The sequence below is a fragment of the Ahaetulla prasina genome, chromosome 6 (assembly GCF_028640845.1).
Source record: "Ahaetulla prasina isolate Xishuangbanna chromosome 6, ASM2864084v1, whole genome shotgun sequence".
In the NCBI taxonomy this organism is placed as follows: domain Eukaryota; kingdom Metazoa; phylum Chordata; class Lepidosauria; order Squamata; family Colubridae; genus Ahaetulla; species Ahaetulla prasina.
In genome coordinates, this window is record NC_080544.1 from 20,715,341 (window position 1) to 20,731,633 (window position 16,293).

At 43.1% G+C, this 16,293-nt stretch overlaps 2 protein-coding genes across 4 annotated transcripts in view; both read left to right on the forward strand.

The window, feature by feature from the left end:
* The window catches only part of STOX1 (storkhead box 1), a 40,491-nt gene extending 29,043 nt beyond the window's left edge, over positions 1 to 11,448 (forward strand). For all 3 annotated transcript variants that reach the window (XM_058189051.1, XM_058189052.1, XM_058189054.1), the window contains exons 2-4: positions 2,789 to 2,941; positions 6,825 to 9,078; positions 11,137 to 11,448. In XM_058189051.1, the coding sequence (XP_058045034.1) occupies positions 2,789 to 2,941; positions 6,825 to 9,078; positions 11,137 to 11,296 (2,567 nt within the window). In that variant the 3' untranslated portion in view covers positions 11,297 to 11,448. The remainder of the gene's footprint in view (positions 1 to 2,788; positions 2,942 to 6,824; positions 9,079 to 11,136) is intronic.
* Positions 11,449 to 15,154: 3,706 nt separating this feature from the next.
* Positions 15,155 to 16,293, forward strand: part of DDX21 (DExD-box helicase 21) — a 30,523-nt gene continuing 29,384 nt past the window's right edge. Inside the window, exon 1 of the mRNA XM_058189055.1 lies at positions 15,155 to 15,682. Within this exon, the coding sequence (XP_058045038.1) occupies positions 15,170 to 15,682 (513 nt within the window). The 5' untranslated portion in view covers positions 15,155 to 15,169. The remainder of the gene's footprint in view (positions 15,683 to 16,293) is intronic.

A 16,293-nucleotide genomic window follows, 5' to 3' on the forward strand; every position in this document is an offset into this window, starting at 1 on the left:
TATGTCAAAGGTACTTTTAAAAAAAGGCAGCTGGTCTGTTTTTTTCTTGAGGAAGAAGAAAACTTTTTGCTCCTCATTCAGTTGTAATGATGGTGGTGAGGATGGAAAGATCGGTTCCGATACGATTGTGGGGGGGGGGATTGTATTTCTTTCCAGTTGTTTTTTGAAGATGTTTTGCTTCTCATCCAAGAAGCTTCTTCAGCTCCGACAAGATAATGGGGAATTTGTAGCTCAGGATTGCAATGAGGGGCCCTTGGTGCTCTCTGAGCTTGGTTGTTTTCTTGCAGACGTTTCATTACCAAACTAGATAACTTCATCAGTGGTAGTAAGGAGTGGGGTTTGTTCTCAATTTATATTCTACTTGCTCTGTCAAATGATGGGTGTGGCCTTGGTAGTTCTTTGGTTGGGTTTACCTTGTTTGGCAGTTACTTGATTGGCTATTGTTTACTTCTTGATTGTTGGTCTGATGTTAGGGTTAGAACATAAACTGACAGCAAAAAACACTCCTTATCAGTACTGCTAATGTTACCTAGTTTGGGTACTCAAACATCTGCAAGAAAACAATCAAGCTCAGAGAGCGCCAAGGACACCTCAGGAGTCTTTTTATGCCAGTTCGTACCCTTAACCAACTCAGCAAAACGTAAACAATTATTACTCCTCAAATGTTTAATTTTGATATGTCATCACAATCTCATTCCAAAATGTTGCTTCCTGTTGTGCTCCGCTGCAGTCTTTTCCTGCAGAACTGGCAGCGGGTTTTATTGATATTTTGATTTATAATTTGACATGAGAGAGAGGGGGGGGGAGAGAGAGAGAGAGAGAGGAAGCTAGGAAGATAGATAGGAAGAAAGGAAGGTATTCTGTCCCCCCTCGCCTCCGTCTGAGTGATGGCTTAATTAGCCGGCACTATCAGCTCTGGCAGCAGAATAGCGGAGCGTCTGCCAAGTGTCTCTGTTATCTCCCTCGATGCCGATGAGTCACCCAGAAACAAACTTCAGCTCTTAGTTAATCAGTTGATTTGCCTGCTACGAAGAGGCACAGCAGTTCTTGCTGCCTTTATATCCTGTGGGGTATGGCTCCATGACTCAGCACTTCCTAGGCCTGCCCAACCCCTGCTTCTCTTGTTCCCTCCTCTCCTGCCTACAAAACCTAGGGTCCAACCAAGCCTGATTGCCATCAGCTGGGTCTGAAGGCATGGCCGGGAGGGGGGGGAAGAGTCAGGGGATGGAGGCCTCGTTATCTCTTCCACCTGGCCTGCCTCTGGCTCCTGGAGCTGAGCCAGGGAAGCCGGTGCTCCTGAGGTAAGTCCTGACGGCCCTTCCCCCTCACTTTTCAAGTCACTTTCTGGCAGGAGGCCCGGCTCCAAGTCATTTTCTGGCAGGAGGCCCGGCTCGGGGGGTGCAGACACAACAGAAGGAAGGAAAAAGAAAAGAAAAGAAAAGAAAAGAAAGAAAGAAAGAAAGAAAGAAAGAAAGAAAAAGAAAATAAATTCTTTATTGGCCAAGTGTGATTGGACACACAAGGAATTTGTCTTTGGTGCATATGCTCTCAGTGTACATAACAAGAAAAGATAATCATAGGGTACAAATAAGCAATCGAATCCTACTAGGAAATCATCAATATAAATTGTAAGGATACAGCAACAAGATACAGTCATAAGTGGGATGATAGGAACGATGAGAAGATTAATAGTAATAGTAATGCAGATTTAGTGAATACTTCGACAGTGTTGACGGAATTTTTTGTTTAGCAGAATGATGGTGTTCAGGAAAAAACTGTTCTTGTGTCTAGTTGTTCTGGTGTGCAGTGCTCTATAGTAACCAACCGGTGGTCCATGGACCACTGATGGTCTGTGAAAATTTTTTGATGGTCCACAGAAAAATTATTTGCATTTTTTATATTGCATGAAATTAGGGGTCCTCAAACTATGGCCCCTGGGCTGGATACGTGCAATGAATGTTTGTGTTGCCGCAGAGAGTCTCCCCCTTCAGAGTCTTTTTGTGTGGGGCAGAGGGGGGCAGTAATTCCAACTTGGGGTCTGCGTCAACCTCCTGGTGTGGGACTTTGGGCAAAGGCTGGAGGGAAGCCCCACTGGTGGCGAAGAGTCAGAGACCCTTGTTCCAGTGGGACTGCATCATGGCCTGGAACTGGCTGACCATCTCAGCCCGCTGAGCCTCCAGGCGCCAGAACTGGTCTTGCACTACCACAGGTCTTCCTTCTGCTTGGAAAGCCTATGCTTGGAGTCCTCAGTGAGGTGCTTCTACTGAGCCTCCTTCTTGGTCAGATCCAATTTGAACTGAGCTGTTTTGCCAACTCTTTCTCATGGTGGCTGCTTGGCTCCAATGACGGCTTCCTGTTGGGACTCTAAGGAACCCAAGCGGGGAGGTGAAGAATGGCTGGCAGGGGAGGGGTGAGTAGAGACCGGTGAGGCATGATGTGAGTGACATCGAGTTGGCTACGCCCACCCAGTCACATGATCAAGGCCACATCCACCCAGCCAGTCATTAGGCAGGTCATATTAGTGGTCTGCGGGATTTAAAATTATGAATTTAGTGGCCCCTGAGGTCCGAAAGGTTGGTGACCCCTGCTCTATAGCGTCATTTTGAGGGTAGGAGTCCGATATCTATAGCTATTTTTTGACAATTTTTCTAAGATTAACTTTAAAGATTAGCTTTTGAAGGCAATGGGGGGGGAGGGGGAGGACAGGACAAAATACTTAAAAGTACAAAAATTAATTTTTTCCTTATGTCTTTTTCACCCCTCCCCTTTTATTTTTCCTTCATTGTAGGTGATGTTTCTCCAGTGCATATGAATCCAATTTCCCAGTCTCAGTTTGTTCCCTTGGCAGAGGTCTTGTGCTATGCTATATCTGATATGAATGCAGCTCATATTACAGTTACACAGGAAGCTTTGCTGCATCAGCTGGGAAAATACTACCCAGGTAATCGGCTAAATCGAGGTTTTGCGGATATTGAATATAAACTTTCAATTCAGGCTGCAGTGAGAAGAGTGAAATGCTAGATACTGCCTGGGAGTGGGGGAGCCATCTTAAGTCCCTTTGCATATCAAAATGTAAAACAATGTCTTCTAACTTGCTTTGTCTCATCCTAAGAGTGATAATATAAACCTGGAAATACACATTTGAAGCTGCCTTGTTATCCCTGGCATTTTTGGAGCTTAGACCTCAAAGTGACACCAGCTCTTCTCAAGATACACATAATGCCTCTGCATCCAGTGAGCGTGGCGAGATATGTAGCCTCTTCCCATTGTGATGGGAAGAACTGCTCATTTCCACAAAAGATATGTCAACATCCTTTTCCTCTCCCTGTCAGTTGGCCCTCTCTCAGCTAGCCACCCAGCAGTAACTCCAGAAAATTGGTCCACTGACTGCAAAGTGCTTCCAGGTGCTGTTCAAGGTGCTGGTAATGGCGTTTAAAGCCATTTGTGGGCTGAGATTTGAGGGAGAATCCTTCCCTAGCTACATCTGCCTGTCCCATCAGATCCAACAGGAGAGACATATTACAAAGGTAAAGGTAAAGGTTCCCCTCACACATACGTGCTAGTCGTTCCCTATTCTAGGGGGCGGTACTCATCTCCATTTCAAAGCCGAAGAGCCAGCGCTGTCCGATGATAATTCCGTGGTCATGTAGCCAGTATGACTAAATGCCAAAGGCGCAGAGAACGCTGTTACCTTCCCACCAAAGGTGGTTCCTATTTTTCTACTTGCATTTTTTACATGCTTTCGAACTGCTAGGTTGGCACAAGCTGGGACAAGTAACGGGAGCTCACTCCGTTACGCAGCACTAGGGATTCGAACCGCTGAACTGCCGACCTTTCGATCGACAAGCTCAGCATCTTAGCCACTGAGCCACCACGTCCCCTATGGGGCATGCTATAGGTTCCATCAATTAAGGGGTATCATCTGATGGGCTGTTTTCTGCCCTGGTGCTTTTCCTTTGGAACATCATTCCCTTGGAACTCAGATTGGCCCCTACCTTTTCAGACTTTAGGAAAAACTATTAGAAGTGACGAGCTGGCAAGCCTATGACGCCAATCATAATTGAGCCGAAAATTTCTGTTGCTAAGCAAGACAGTTGTTTTGCCTCATATTACAACCTTTCTTGCCACAGTTGTTAAGTGAATCACTGCAGTCCAGGGGTGAAATCCAGCAGCTTCTGACAGGTTCTGGAGAACTGGTAGCGGAAATTTTGAGTAGTTCCGAGAACCGCTAGCAGAAATTTTGAGTAGTTCGGAGAACTGGCAAATGCCACCTCTGGCTAGCCCCAGAGTGGGGTGGGAATGGAGATTTTGCAGTATCCTTCCCCACCAAGCTACACCACGCTCACCAAGCCACACCCACAAAACTGGTAGTAAAAAAAAATTGGATTTCACCACTGCTGCAGTCGTTAAGTTAGTAACAGAGTTATTAAGTAATTCTGGCGTCCCCACCGACTTTGCTTACCAGGTCGCAAAAGGTGATCCTGTGACCCCTGGACTCTGCAACCATCATAAATACGTGCCAGTTGCCAATTTTGGTCATGTGGTCATGGGGATACTACAATGGTCATGTGAAAAAATGGTCATAAATCCCTTTTTTCAGTGCTGCCGTAACTTTGAAGGAACGGTTGTACGTTGAGGACTATCTATACTGAATGGGATGTATGATTGGTGTTCACCTGCCATCATTTTGTGTTTGAGTTTTTAATAGTGTTTCTAATACAGTTGTGCATTTGTTGCATTTATTTCTACTTTTTGTTGGTTGTGAGTCATCTAGAATCATATATGTCAGATGGACAGCTATTCGTCAAGAAAACATGTCATCTGACACAATGGTCACTGAATTATCAAGTCCCTGGCTAGCAGATGATTCAGAGAGCACATCCAATGTATTTTGAAATGAGAACCATCACAGTTCTGGCAAGAAGGAGTAAAGTACCTTCGTTTGCTTCCATCTCCACTCAGATTTTTGCAATCCAATAATCCTAGGACTGACAAAGCAGTTTGTTTCCTAACCCCCAAAGCTGTCCCAGTAACTTGTGTGGTGAACTACTGTGGTTCTTCTGCTTGATACTTTTAAAAGAAGTTCAGTTAATGAACAAGCAATGAACCAGTCAACTAATCACAAGCTTCCATTAGAAGAAGCTACGGTTTACTTAGTAGGTCATTTGCAAGGTTTATTATGTATTTGCTGCCCACTATTGTCCAACTGGGAGAAAGCATCTTACTACTGGCATTTAAAAATAAAATCTACGCCGCATTGGACTCCTGAGTACAGTTGTTCCATATAAAAGTTTGAAGGTGTACAACTCAAAAGGGATCTGCGGCATTTTAATATGAAGTTACTTTTGTTTAAAATTCTGCTCAACATGCTCCATTTTATATATCTCATTTCTTTTCTTTTTTTCATCACTGTAGTCAAACTCAGTAATCTTCAACAAGCAATCTTTAATTCCTTGTTGGATTGTCCAGAAAGCTTTTTCTTCTTAAACTGTATATTTACCTGTATTTAGGCATTTTTATAGCAAAAACTGTGCAGGTAAAAAAAGAAATAATTTTTTCCCCAGTGAGATACCAAATGTAATTTAAGTAAATAAATCACAGATCGGTTCTGAGTACAGTTGCACTGCAATAAATGAAATTACATTCCAGCCTGCTCAAGATATTTTTATGCTCCAGTTGCTTCCTTCCTGCCTGCTTCCTTCCAAAAAATATAATTTGTTACTTAACAGATCCCAAATCAGCTTCCAGAGACGGTTACCTCCTTCAGCCTAAAGGCAGACCAAGTGCCCAGATTTCATCATTGGTAGCAATTTATGAATGTCGTTTGTTCAGGGGAATCTTGAAGCTTTGTGGATGCACCTTTAACTTGCATTTTGAAGCTCCTTTTTGAATTCGGATCCAAAGTACAGCTTATAGTGTATGCTTTACCGCATTTTTGCAATAGCAAACCTTTTCTTTTATTGATTTGTACACAGACTTCTGTTACTTGATTTTCTTTATGATACAGTTCTTAGCCTCTAATAGACAGCATGGCTAGCCCATCACATAATGGGGGAATGAAATCACCTTAAAACCCTTATTTGGTCTTTTTGATTAGGAAACTTTTTTGTGCGCAGTGATGGTTTCAAATTTGGTTTTTCATTTTATAAAGACACTGTATATACAGTATTTAGGAATAAAGGAGACCAAACTGAAACCAATGACATTTAATTCTGGGGAAAAAGACATATCATCATAGGGGCTTTTTCATAATTTACTGTGAAGGCAAATATGGACAGAATCTAAAATATTTTAAATGGTGATTTTTTTCTTTATCATTTTCTCCAAAAAATATATTTCAACATCCATTACATTTCTTCATACAATGTATTTGCTGACCCGTTAAGTCACAATATTTTAATATTTTAAGTATTACTCAAATTCCACCATATTTCCAATATCTCTGTTTTCTATAAACACCAATAAAATCATTTATGAATAAAATTTAATTGGTCCCGGGATTATACCTCTGAGTCCCCTGAATTTGTAGTCTTTAAGAGCTATACATTCCATTATATTTTTTGCACACTGTTAATCATAATAATACATTTAAATATGCCTAATCCCAATCTTCCACCTCCTAACCTTAGTATATTTATGATTATAATAAATTCTATTATATTTCTGTTTCTATGTTACTATTTCCCCAGTTTATACTAGGCTGAGAGATGACGGATAGAGACATTATACCTTGTAATACTGTGATTGTATGAAAAACTAATAGAAATAAAATATTCTAAATGTTGAATGAATCCTAATAAAGATTGTTATCCTTATTATTCTAGGTATTGCAACTCCAACCCATGATATTCTCTACAGTACTCTTGGGATGCTAATTAAAGAGCGAAAGATATACCATACTGGGGAAGGTTACTTCATAGTAACCCCAAATACCTATTTTATCTCTAATAATACTATGAAGAGCAACAAGAGGGCCTTACTAGAAGACAAATGCCTTCCCCAGCCTTCTTTCACATACTTGGTAAGCATGGAAGATGCTACAGAGCCAACACCAGATCCTTTGCCTGTTGTATCACATTGTAGATCCTGTTACTGTTTCCTTGGACACAATGAAGTGAAACCAACAAAATGTCAGGAATTAATTAGCCAGGAGCCAAATGGGAAAAGTCAAAAAGATTCCTGTGAATCTAGATCTTCAGTTCCAAAACCAAGTACAGAGTCACTTGCTGATGGAATCGCCCACTCGGTACTTTCCTCAAAGGGAAAAGATAAGGCTAAAAAGTTTAGCCTTAGCCTCTTTTGGCGCAACACTTCCAAGAAAGAAAAGGCTAAGAAATCCCACTCTACATTTTCTGCTCAATTTCCTCCTGAGAAATGGCCGGTCCGAGATGAAGATAATTTGGAGAACATTCCAAGGGATGTTGAACATGAAATCATCAAGCGCATCAATCCTGTATTGACGGTTGACAACTTGACTAAACATACAGCACTAATGCGGAAAATGGAAGAACAGAAGAAGTATATCAGCAAAGGAACCTCTACAGAAGTACTAACAACGAAGCACAAACATATTGCAAAAGCGCACAGTTGGAAAAAACAGAATAAAGCCTCAAAGTATCACAGGAAGGGGCAGCATATTAAAGAAAAACGAGGAAAATATAAAACCAGTGAAGTGGTACTGGCTGATGACAATTTGGCAAGCTCTGTTGAACATCCATTATGTCGTCTCACAAGCGAAATGATGGTTTGCAACGGAGAGCTGTTTGATGACGCATTAGATAGGGAGCCTCACTTTTTATATAAAAGGGAAATCAATAATCCATTTCAAGATATTCCAAACAGAAGGAACAAGTCATCAAAAGGGTACAAAAGTCAGAAACATTGTGATATAAACTCCAAGGCTGCTAAATCAGAGAGAAATCGTTCATGGTCCCAGTCTTTAGATTCCTCAAGAATCATGGACTGTAAAGCTGGAAAGTGTGATGCTGAAGATGACAAGAAGAAACACTCAGATCACCAGCAATGCCCAGCTTCACAAACCAATGGCACACACACATCCTTGGCAGAGAGAGCCACTTGTAAGTGCAATCTCCAAAGAGGGACGAACTCCCAAAATACAGTGGAGATGCAAGAGGCTTTTAATATTTACCCTACATTCAAAAATGAAGACGAGAAAAAGTATCCAGAAAAATCTATTCAGGCGCACTGTGATAAAGCAAACACTTGCAATTTACCAAGTCAGCATTCAGATTGCTATCTTCCCACTGATACAGGTATCATCTGCCAACTTAAAGAGCCTGAAGTTGTTGCCGCACACAGACAAAAGGGCTTTAGGAGTGAGATACATTCCAAGAACACAAGCCAATGGCTCGAGTCTGTGAATCCGCAGTACGAGGGATTCATTTATGATGATCCAGTTCAATATCAAAAAGCGGATAATGATGGTGCCCACAGTCCCCTGCATAATGACCTTGTCCCGGAAGAAGAAACTGAATCATCCAAATTGAAATCTTGCCAACTCCGATGTAGAACGGAGTCAGAAAAATGGAATAACGTAAGAGAAGATACGAGTACGAAAGTATTGGGAAAAGAAAAGGCTGAACCTCTCTTTCGAAGCTACCCAAATGATACTGTTGATGCATACCAGCATGAAGACAGTGGTTTTCTTAGTCAGAGTAAATCAAAGGATAGCTTAAAGGAACATGATAAAATGAACTTGGAAGGAGAAACTTGTATGTGCCATCAAGTGTCTTCTAAAAACAGTGAAGAGAAAGAGGGTATTTATGATCAAGGCCAGAGAACTGATAATACTGATAGGCACGTTCTTGAATTCAGTGCGATGCAGGAAGCAAAGAACAGAACGTGGGAGAAGTCAGCAAACGAAGTAGCTATGGAAACAGCTTCCTTGATGTTGTCATCCAAAGACTGGGGAATTAAGACAAACCTTGTGGGAACACGGCAGTCATTTGATAACTCAGAGGATGCTCCTCTAGATCGGGGAATCCAACATGACCAAAACCACTTACAAGACACAGGAAACCAGAGTATAACAGGAGATAGTGGGATAGATTCTCCCAGGTAAGAGCAAACATGGGAGTGCTATTTCTATTGTACCTCTCCACCTATTACACTTAGTATGGTCTTCAAGGTTAGGTATACTGGAAAAAAATGTTACTTGAATTGTTGATTTTAATTTTTTCATCTCCACCTGCCCTTGAACTTCATTCATACAGTAGTGGCCAAAATTGTGGAAACCTTTTGGGGGAAGTGTATTTTTGAGGTTTGATGGTTAACACCACTTTTTTTTTTTTTGAGTTTCAAGATAATCCTATTCCACTGCTGGAATGGCCTGGGAATAGCCCAGACCTTCACCCAATTGAAAATCTATGTAGCCGACTAAAGAAATGTGTTAGTCAGAAGTGACCCAGCAATCAAACCCAGTTAATAGAAGTGATCATTCAATCTTGGTTTAACATGATAACAGCTGCAGACCTAAAAGATTTGGTTCACTCCATGGGAAGATGTTGTAAGGCCAGAATTCATGCTAAAGTTTACCCAACTAAGTATTAACTGACATGGTGATAATTTTTGTTTATCTCGTTTTTTCCATGGTGATAATTTTTGTATATCTCATTTTTTTTTACGTGTTTCACTTTTCTTTATACTATAACTGCTATTCTAATAGCAAATCCTTCATAAGTTATTGCTTTACATTCTTGATTAAATTCTCTTTCCATTGATATATAATTTTATGGTACTACTCAAAAAGAAGTGGTGTTATTAGCTAGTTTTAGAAAATACACTTTCCCCAAAAGGTTTCCACAATTTTGGCCACTACCGTAAACTATAGCAGGGCCTACTGATCTGCTCAGGTAACACTACTGTGAGAGCTGCTTTGATTGCCAGTTGACTTTCAGTTGCAAATCAAGGTGTTGGTTGTCACTTTTAAAGCCCTACTGCCTTGACATCTAACCAGGCTTGCGTTTCTACTTGTCCAATAAGACCTGGTAGGAAGGGTATGTTTCAAATCCCATCTTGAGGAATTGTCTTTGTCAGGAATCACAAGGCATGCATGCCTTTTCTCTTACTGTCTCTCCTTTGGAACAGCACTCTACTCAAAGTTAGGTCACCACCATCCCTTTTTGCCATTCAGGAAAGCCCCCAATACCTAGCTATTCTGGAAACTCTAGGATCTGGAAACTCTATGGAGATTCTGAATCGTGTAGGCCATGGTTGCCGCAAATGTGTTTTTTCCCAAAAAACAACTGGACTTTCTTGGTATTTTCTTTGAAAACGTTTCACTTCTCATCCAAGAAGCTTCTCTGGTTCAGAACTGAAGAAGCTTCTTCGATGAGAAGCTAAATGTGTCCAGAGAAAACACCAAGAAAGTCCAGTTACTTTTGGAAAAAGCACATTTGGGATGTAGGATTGATTATGTATGCAGATCCTCCTCTGGCAATATGTGACTCTTGTTTTCATGATTTTTTTTCTTCATTGTGTTAACCGACAGGAAGATTTACTGTTGTTACTGGGTTTTGGTATGTTTGATTAGCAGCATATAAATGAAAGTAATGTCAATATATACTGTAGCTCTCATCACAACTCTGGATTAAGCTAGTTGTAGGTGATGGGAGAATGTTTCTACAATGCCTTAACAAGCACCGAGAGAGGTACCGTAATTTACAAGTATTTTGGCTGCAATTGGCTTGTCATGAACCTTTCACAGTTACAAAAAATAAGGGCTATTTCAGGCACAGAAAACTAAACCGATCAGGCAGGATGGATATAAACTGGTTCCAGTGCAACAGCCCACTGGGTTATGTTCCCCAATACTTGGAAAAAAATATATACGGTATGTTTTCCAAGGATTTGGTTAACTTTATAGAACAGCATGTAAACACGGAAAACATAACCTTTATATATTTGAACATTTCTGGAAGCTAAATGACTGTAAGACTGTATAAAGGAACCTTAAAATGGAAGACTTTTAAACAGATTTTTGGATGAACAATCTTCATACAGCCAATATTTTTTCTAAAAGTTTTGGGAGTTGTCTGATGTTTTTAAAGAACATTTGTTATGCGTAATAAACCTTTTTTTGTGAATCTTTTGTTTCAAAAATACCACTCTTTCCAGAGCACGAAGTATGGTATCTGCTAATTCTGCCATCTTGTATGGACTAAAGAAAAGCAGAAGCTTCTTCAAGAACTTGGAAGGTATAGAGAAGACTTTACATAGCAAAAAGTCTCTTACCTCAAACTCCTTACTTCAGTTGACACCAGTGATGAATGTTTAATTTTTCCTCCTTTTTTAACCAAGTTTGTGAGCCTGTTTGTAAATCTATTAATGTATTTGCTGTAAGTGTCTTAAACGAACACATGTAGGTAAGATGTTGGCTATTTCTTCCATAAAATGTATGAATACTTTGTAATAAACATTTTTACTGTTTTTTACTGCTGTATTTGATAACAATAAGCTCAGATCCTAGTAACTTCAGGGACGCTCTCATGGAAAAATAAACGTGTGGTTATTCATTAGTTTATGTCAGATGTATTTCTTTTAAAATAAAGCTAATACTTATGAGCATGGTTATTATTATACACACAATTATGAAGTCACAGCTACCAATTCATTTAGTTGGTGCTGGCTTTAATAGGCACTGAATTCTTTCTAAGAACCAAGGATCATGGGTGAAATGCTCCTGGTTCGGACAGGATCGGCCGATCTGGCAGCGATGGCGGTGGGTGGTTCAGAGAACCAGTAGCAAAACTCCCTGCCTCCCCCCCCCCCCCCGTGCCCACCTGAGCCATGTGATCGTCAGAGCCTCTTTTTTTACTTTTAAAAGTATTTTTTTTACTACCTTTGGCCGAAGAGGTTGTAAAAAAAAAAGCTTTTAAAAGGCTCTAATATAAATGCCTCCATTTGGATCACATTCCAGACATTTTTGTAAAATGATGGTGGATGAACCACATTTTTCTGTGGTAAATTATTGCAAGTTCATGACTGAGAATATTCCTGGAAAAAAAACATAATTTTATGTAGAGTAAATGCAAAAAATATACAGTACTTTTGTAAGTATTCCTCATTTAGCTACCACAATTGGAACCAGCAACCCAGTTAAGCAAAACATTCAGTAGGTGAAATGGTGAATCCTTATGACCTTTCTTTGCTTTATAAACCTGCCAAGTCTTAAATACAAGGATGATCATAAAGTCACCCTTGTAACTGAACTGTCACTGTCTGAGGCAGTCACTAAACGAGGACTCCCTGTAGCTTGTGGTTCTGCCCTGTGGTGTGAAAATAGCCGCAGTGACTTAGTTCAACCACACATTTCATTTGCTGCAGTACAAATATGCCCCACTAACCATTTCTCACGACTGTCTTCTCACAACTTGGTCTTTGTGTTGTCTTGCCACTAACGCACTTGAGGCGGCAGAAGCCAGTCTAATATGAAACCAGCATTTAACCTGCTATCTCAACAGAAGACCTTCCAGGGGACATAAAGGAGTCATCTTCACAGAACTGGGCTCCAGTTGGTTTGATCAATCTGTTTTGGGACTGCTACTTCCTCTCCCCCCCTCTCCCCCCAATCCCCACTGTGGCTGCCAGAGAACTCAGACACCTCCCTGGTAAAGGTAAAGGTTCTCGCACATATGTGCTAGTTGTTCCCGACTCTAGGGGGCGGTGCTTATCTCCGTTTCAAAGCCGAAGAGCCAGCACTGTCTGAAGACGTCTCCATGGTCATGTGGCCGGCATGACTCAACACCAAAGGCGCACGGAACGCTGTTACCTTCCCACCAAAGGTGGTCCCTATTTTTCTACTTGCATTTTTTACATGCTTTCGAACTGCTAGGTTGGCAGAAGCTGGGCCAAGTAACGGGAGCTCACCCAGTTACGCAGCACTAGGGATTCGAACCAGTGGTGGGTTTCAAATTTTTTTAATACAGGTTCTGTGGGTGTGGCTTGGTGGGCATGGCATGGTTTGGTGGGCGTAGCAGGGGAAGGATACTGTAAAATCTCCATTCCCACCCCACTCCAGGGGAAGGTTACTACAAAATCCCCATTTCCCCCAATCAGCTGGGACTTGGGAGGCAGAGAATAGATGGGGGTGGGGCCAGTCAGAATTTTTACTACCGGTTCTCCAACCTACTCAAAATTTCTGCTACTGGTTCTCCAGAACTGGTCAGAACCTGCTGAAACCCACCTCTGATTCGAACCACTGAACTGCCGACCTTTCGATCAACAAGCTCAGTGGCTTAGCCATTGAGCCACCGCGTCCCTATACCTCCCTGATACACCTTGTGAAATATGGGCTCTGCAGACTCACATGATGGCTTCATCTTCATACACCAATACTGGCTTGCACTGAGGCACCTGTTTTCTTCCAGGCAATGATTTATAAAGTTTTAACCCCCATCTAGCGGCATGTGAGGCTCTAAACCGCTCCTCCACTGGAAGAATGAAATACAGAAGTTGAGCTGTGAACAAAACAGGATAAGGGATAGTAGGGGAAGGAGCATGGAACACCTGGCTCACTTCAGCCTTCCAGAATAAATAATAATAATAATAATAATAATAATAATAATAATAATAATAATAATAATAATAATAATAATAATAATAATAATAATAATAATATTTTAATTTGTATACCGCCCTTCTCCCGAAGGACTCAGGGTGGTTTACAGCCAAAATAAAATACAGTAACAACATATACAATACTAAAAACAAACATTAAAAAACTTATTCAATTTGGCCCAATATTAAAATACAATCAACCCTATAAAATTAATAAAAATTACAAACCCATAAAATCAGCTAAAAATTTAAAAATTCAAGCCAGTCCAGCAAAACGGAATAAATAAGTCTTAAGTTCGCGGCGAAAGGTCCGAACGTCAGGTAGTTGTCGAAGTCCAGGGGGAAGTTCGTTCCACAGGGTAGGAGCCCCCACAGAGAAGGCCCTTCCCCTGGGAGCCGCAAGCCGACATTGCTTGGCTGATGGCACCCCAAGGAGTCCCTCTCTGTGAGAACGCACAGGTCGCTGGGAGATAGAAGATGGCAGTAGACGGTCCCGTAAGTATCCGGGTCCTAAGCCATGGAGCGCTTTAAAGGTGGTCACCAATACCTTGAAGCGCACCCGGAAGACAACAGGCAGCCAGTGCAGTCTGCGCAGGATGGGTGTTACATGGGAGCTCCGAACCGCTCCCTCTATCACCCGCGCAGCTACATTCTGGACCAACTGCAGCCTCCGGGTGCTCTTCAAGGGGAGCCCCATGTAGAGAGCATTGCAGTAGTCCAAGCGAGAGGTAACAAGAGCATGAGTGACCATGCATAGGGCATCCCGGTCCAGGAAGGGGCGCAACTGGCGAATCAGGCGGACCTGATGAAAAGCTCTCCTGGAGACGGTCGTCAATTGATCTTCAAAAGACAACCGCCCATCCAGGAGAACGCCCAAGTTGCGCACCCTTTCCATCGGGGCCAATGACTCGCCCCCAACAAAGCTGGCTGAGGAACTCTGGGACTTGAAGTCCACACATCTTAAAGTTGCCAGGGTTGGAGACCCCTACTCTAAATTACAAAATGCAGTAGAACAAATAGTATAAAAATCCACCCATTCATCAAATCAAGTGTTCAGCTACCCAGAATCACACGTGCTTGCTTGGTGGTTCTGCTTCACCATTAAACCAATCTTTCCAAGGTCTTCCTCCCCACTTGCAACTGAACCCAGCTGGACATTTCTTCCAACACAGGGAAGACTTGCTCGCTCTCTCTCTCTCTCTCTCTTTCTTCCTCCTCCTCCTTTTTTCTTTCTTTCTTTTCTTCCTTTCTCCTCCTCTTCCGCCTCCTCCTCCTCCCTTTCTTTCTCTTACTTTCTTTTTCCTTCCTTCCTTCTCCTTTCTTTCTTCCTTCCTCCTCCTCCGCTTCCGCATCCTCCTCTTCTTTCTTTTTTTTCTTTTTTTCTTTCCTTCCTTCCTCTTCCTCCTCCTCCTCTTCCGCCTCCTCCTCCTCCCTTTCTTTCGTTTTCTTACTTTCTTTTTCCTTCCTTCCTTCTCCTCTTCCTTCCTTCCTTCCTTCCTCCTCCTCCTGTTCCGCCTCCTCCTCTTCTCTTTCTTTCTTTCTTTCTTTCTCCTTCCTTCCTTCCTTCCTTCCCTCCTCCTCCTCGGACTAGATGACCTCCAAGCTCCCTTCCAACTCTGTTATTATTACCCGCCCACACCTAGCCCCCGTCCCCTTCTGGACGCGGCGAAAGCAGCCCCGCTGCCAGGCAGAGGCAGGGACGGGGCAGCCCTCCCGTAATAGCAGCAGCAGCGCCGCGGCTCTCCAGCCTCAGCAACCAGGAGAGCCCCCGGCTGCTCCGCGGGGTGACGCCGCACCTGCAGCCCCGGCGACGCGCTTAGCGGGCCGCGAGGCGGCTTCCTCCCCGGCCTGCCGTCTCCCGCTGCCGCTCCTCCTCCCGCGCCGCCCCTCTTCCTTCTGCAGGGCCGGCTGGGCGGAGCTCTTTCCTTTCACGCCGGCCTCGGTGTCGAGTAGCCGCTTCTGCCGTCGCCTCCCCGGCAAAGAGCCCCAGGAAATGCCCGCGGCCCCCCGCTTCGAGTCCCAGAGCGAAGACGACCTGGAGGAGCCCGAGACCCCCATGGAGCCCGACGCCGCTCCGTGCAACGGCGGCCCTAAAAAGAGCAAGGTGAGGCGGCCCAGGCCGTCGGGCCGGGCCTCGTGGCGGCCGCAGCAAGCGGCTGGGGAAGGAGGGGCCGAAGGCGGGGCGGCGGCCGAGGAAACGACGCGGCTGCGCCAGGAAGCGAGCGGCCTGCTTGCTGCGTGTCGGCCTGGCCTGGCTGCGGACGCCGAGGGCTTGGGGGCTTCCCTGTTGTAGGGCTTGCGCCTTTCATCCCTCCTGCCCTGGGCTTTCTTCCAATACAATAGGTTTTTCTCTCCCCACCCCCTCAAATATTAGCGCATGTACCAAGACGACGGGCTCACAACTTGCTCCTATTTTCCCCCCCACAAATATATATATATATATAGGTTTTCTAATCCAGGTTTTATGTGTCCTCTGTGCGCGCAGATGTAGCAAAGCAAAGCTTGTTTATTTCCTTCGTCCTGGTTCTAAAAGTGCGAACACGTGGAAGGCCGGAATGCGTCCCTTCCTCCGCTTTCTTAAAACCTCACCGTTTCACCCGACTTCCTTTATTTCTGCCAACTGGTCGGAGAGCTTAGAATTTCAAGGTTTATATACTATCAGCATGTTTTTTTTAAAAAAATAATATTTTTTTTATTATTTATTGCCACCGTTAT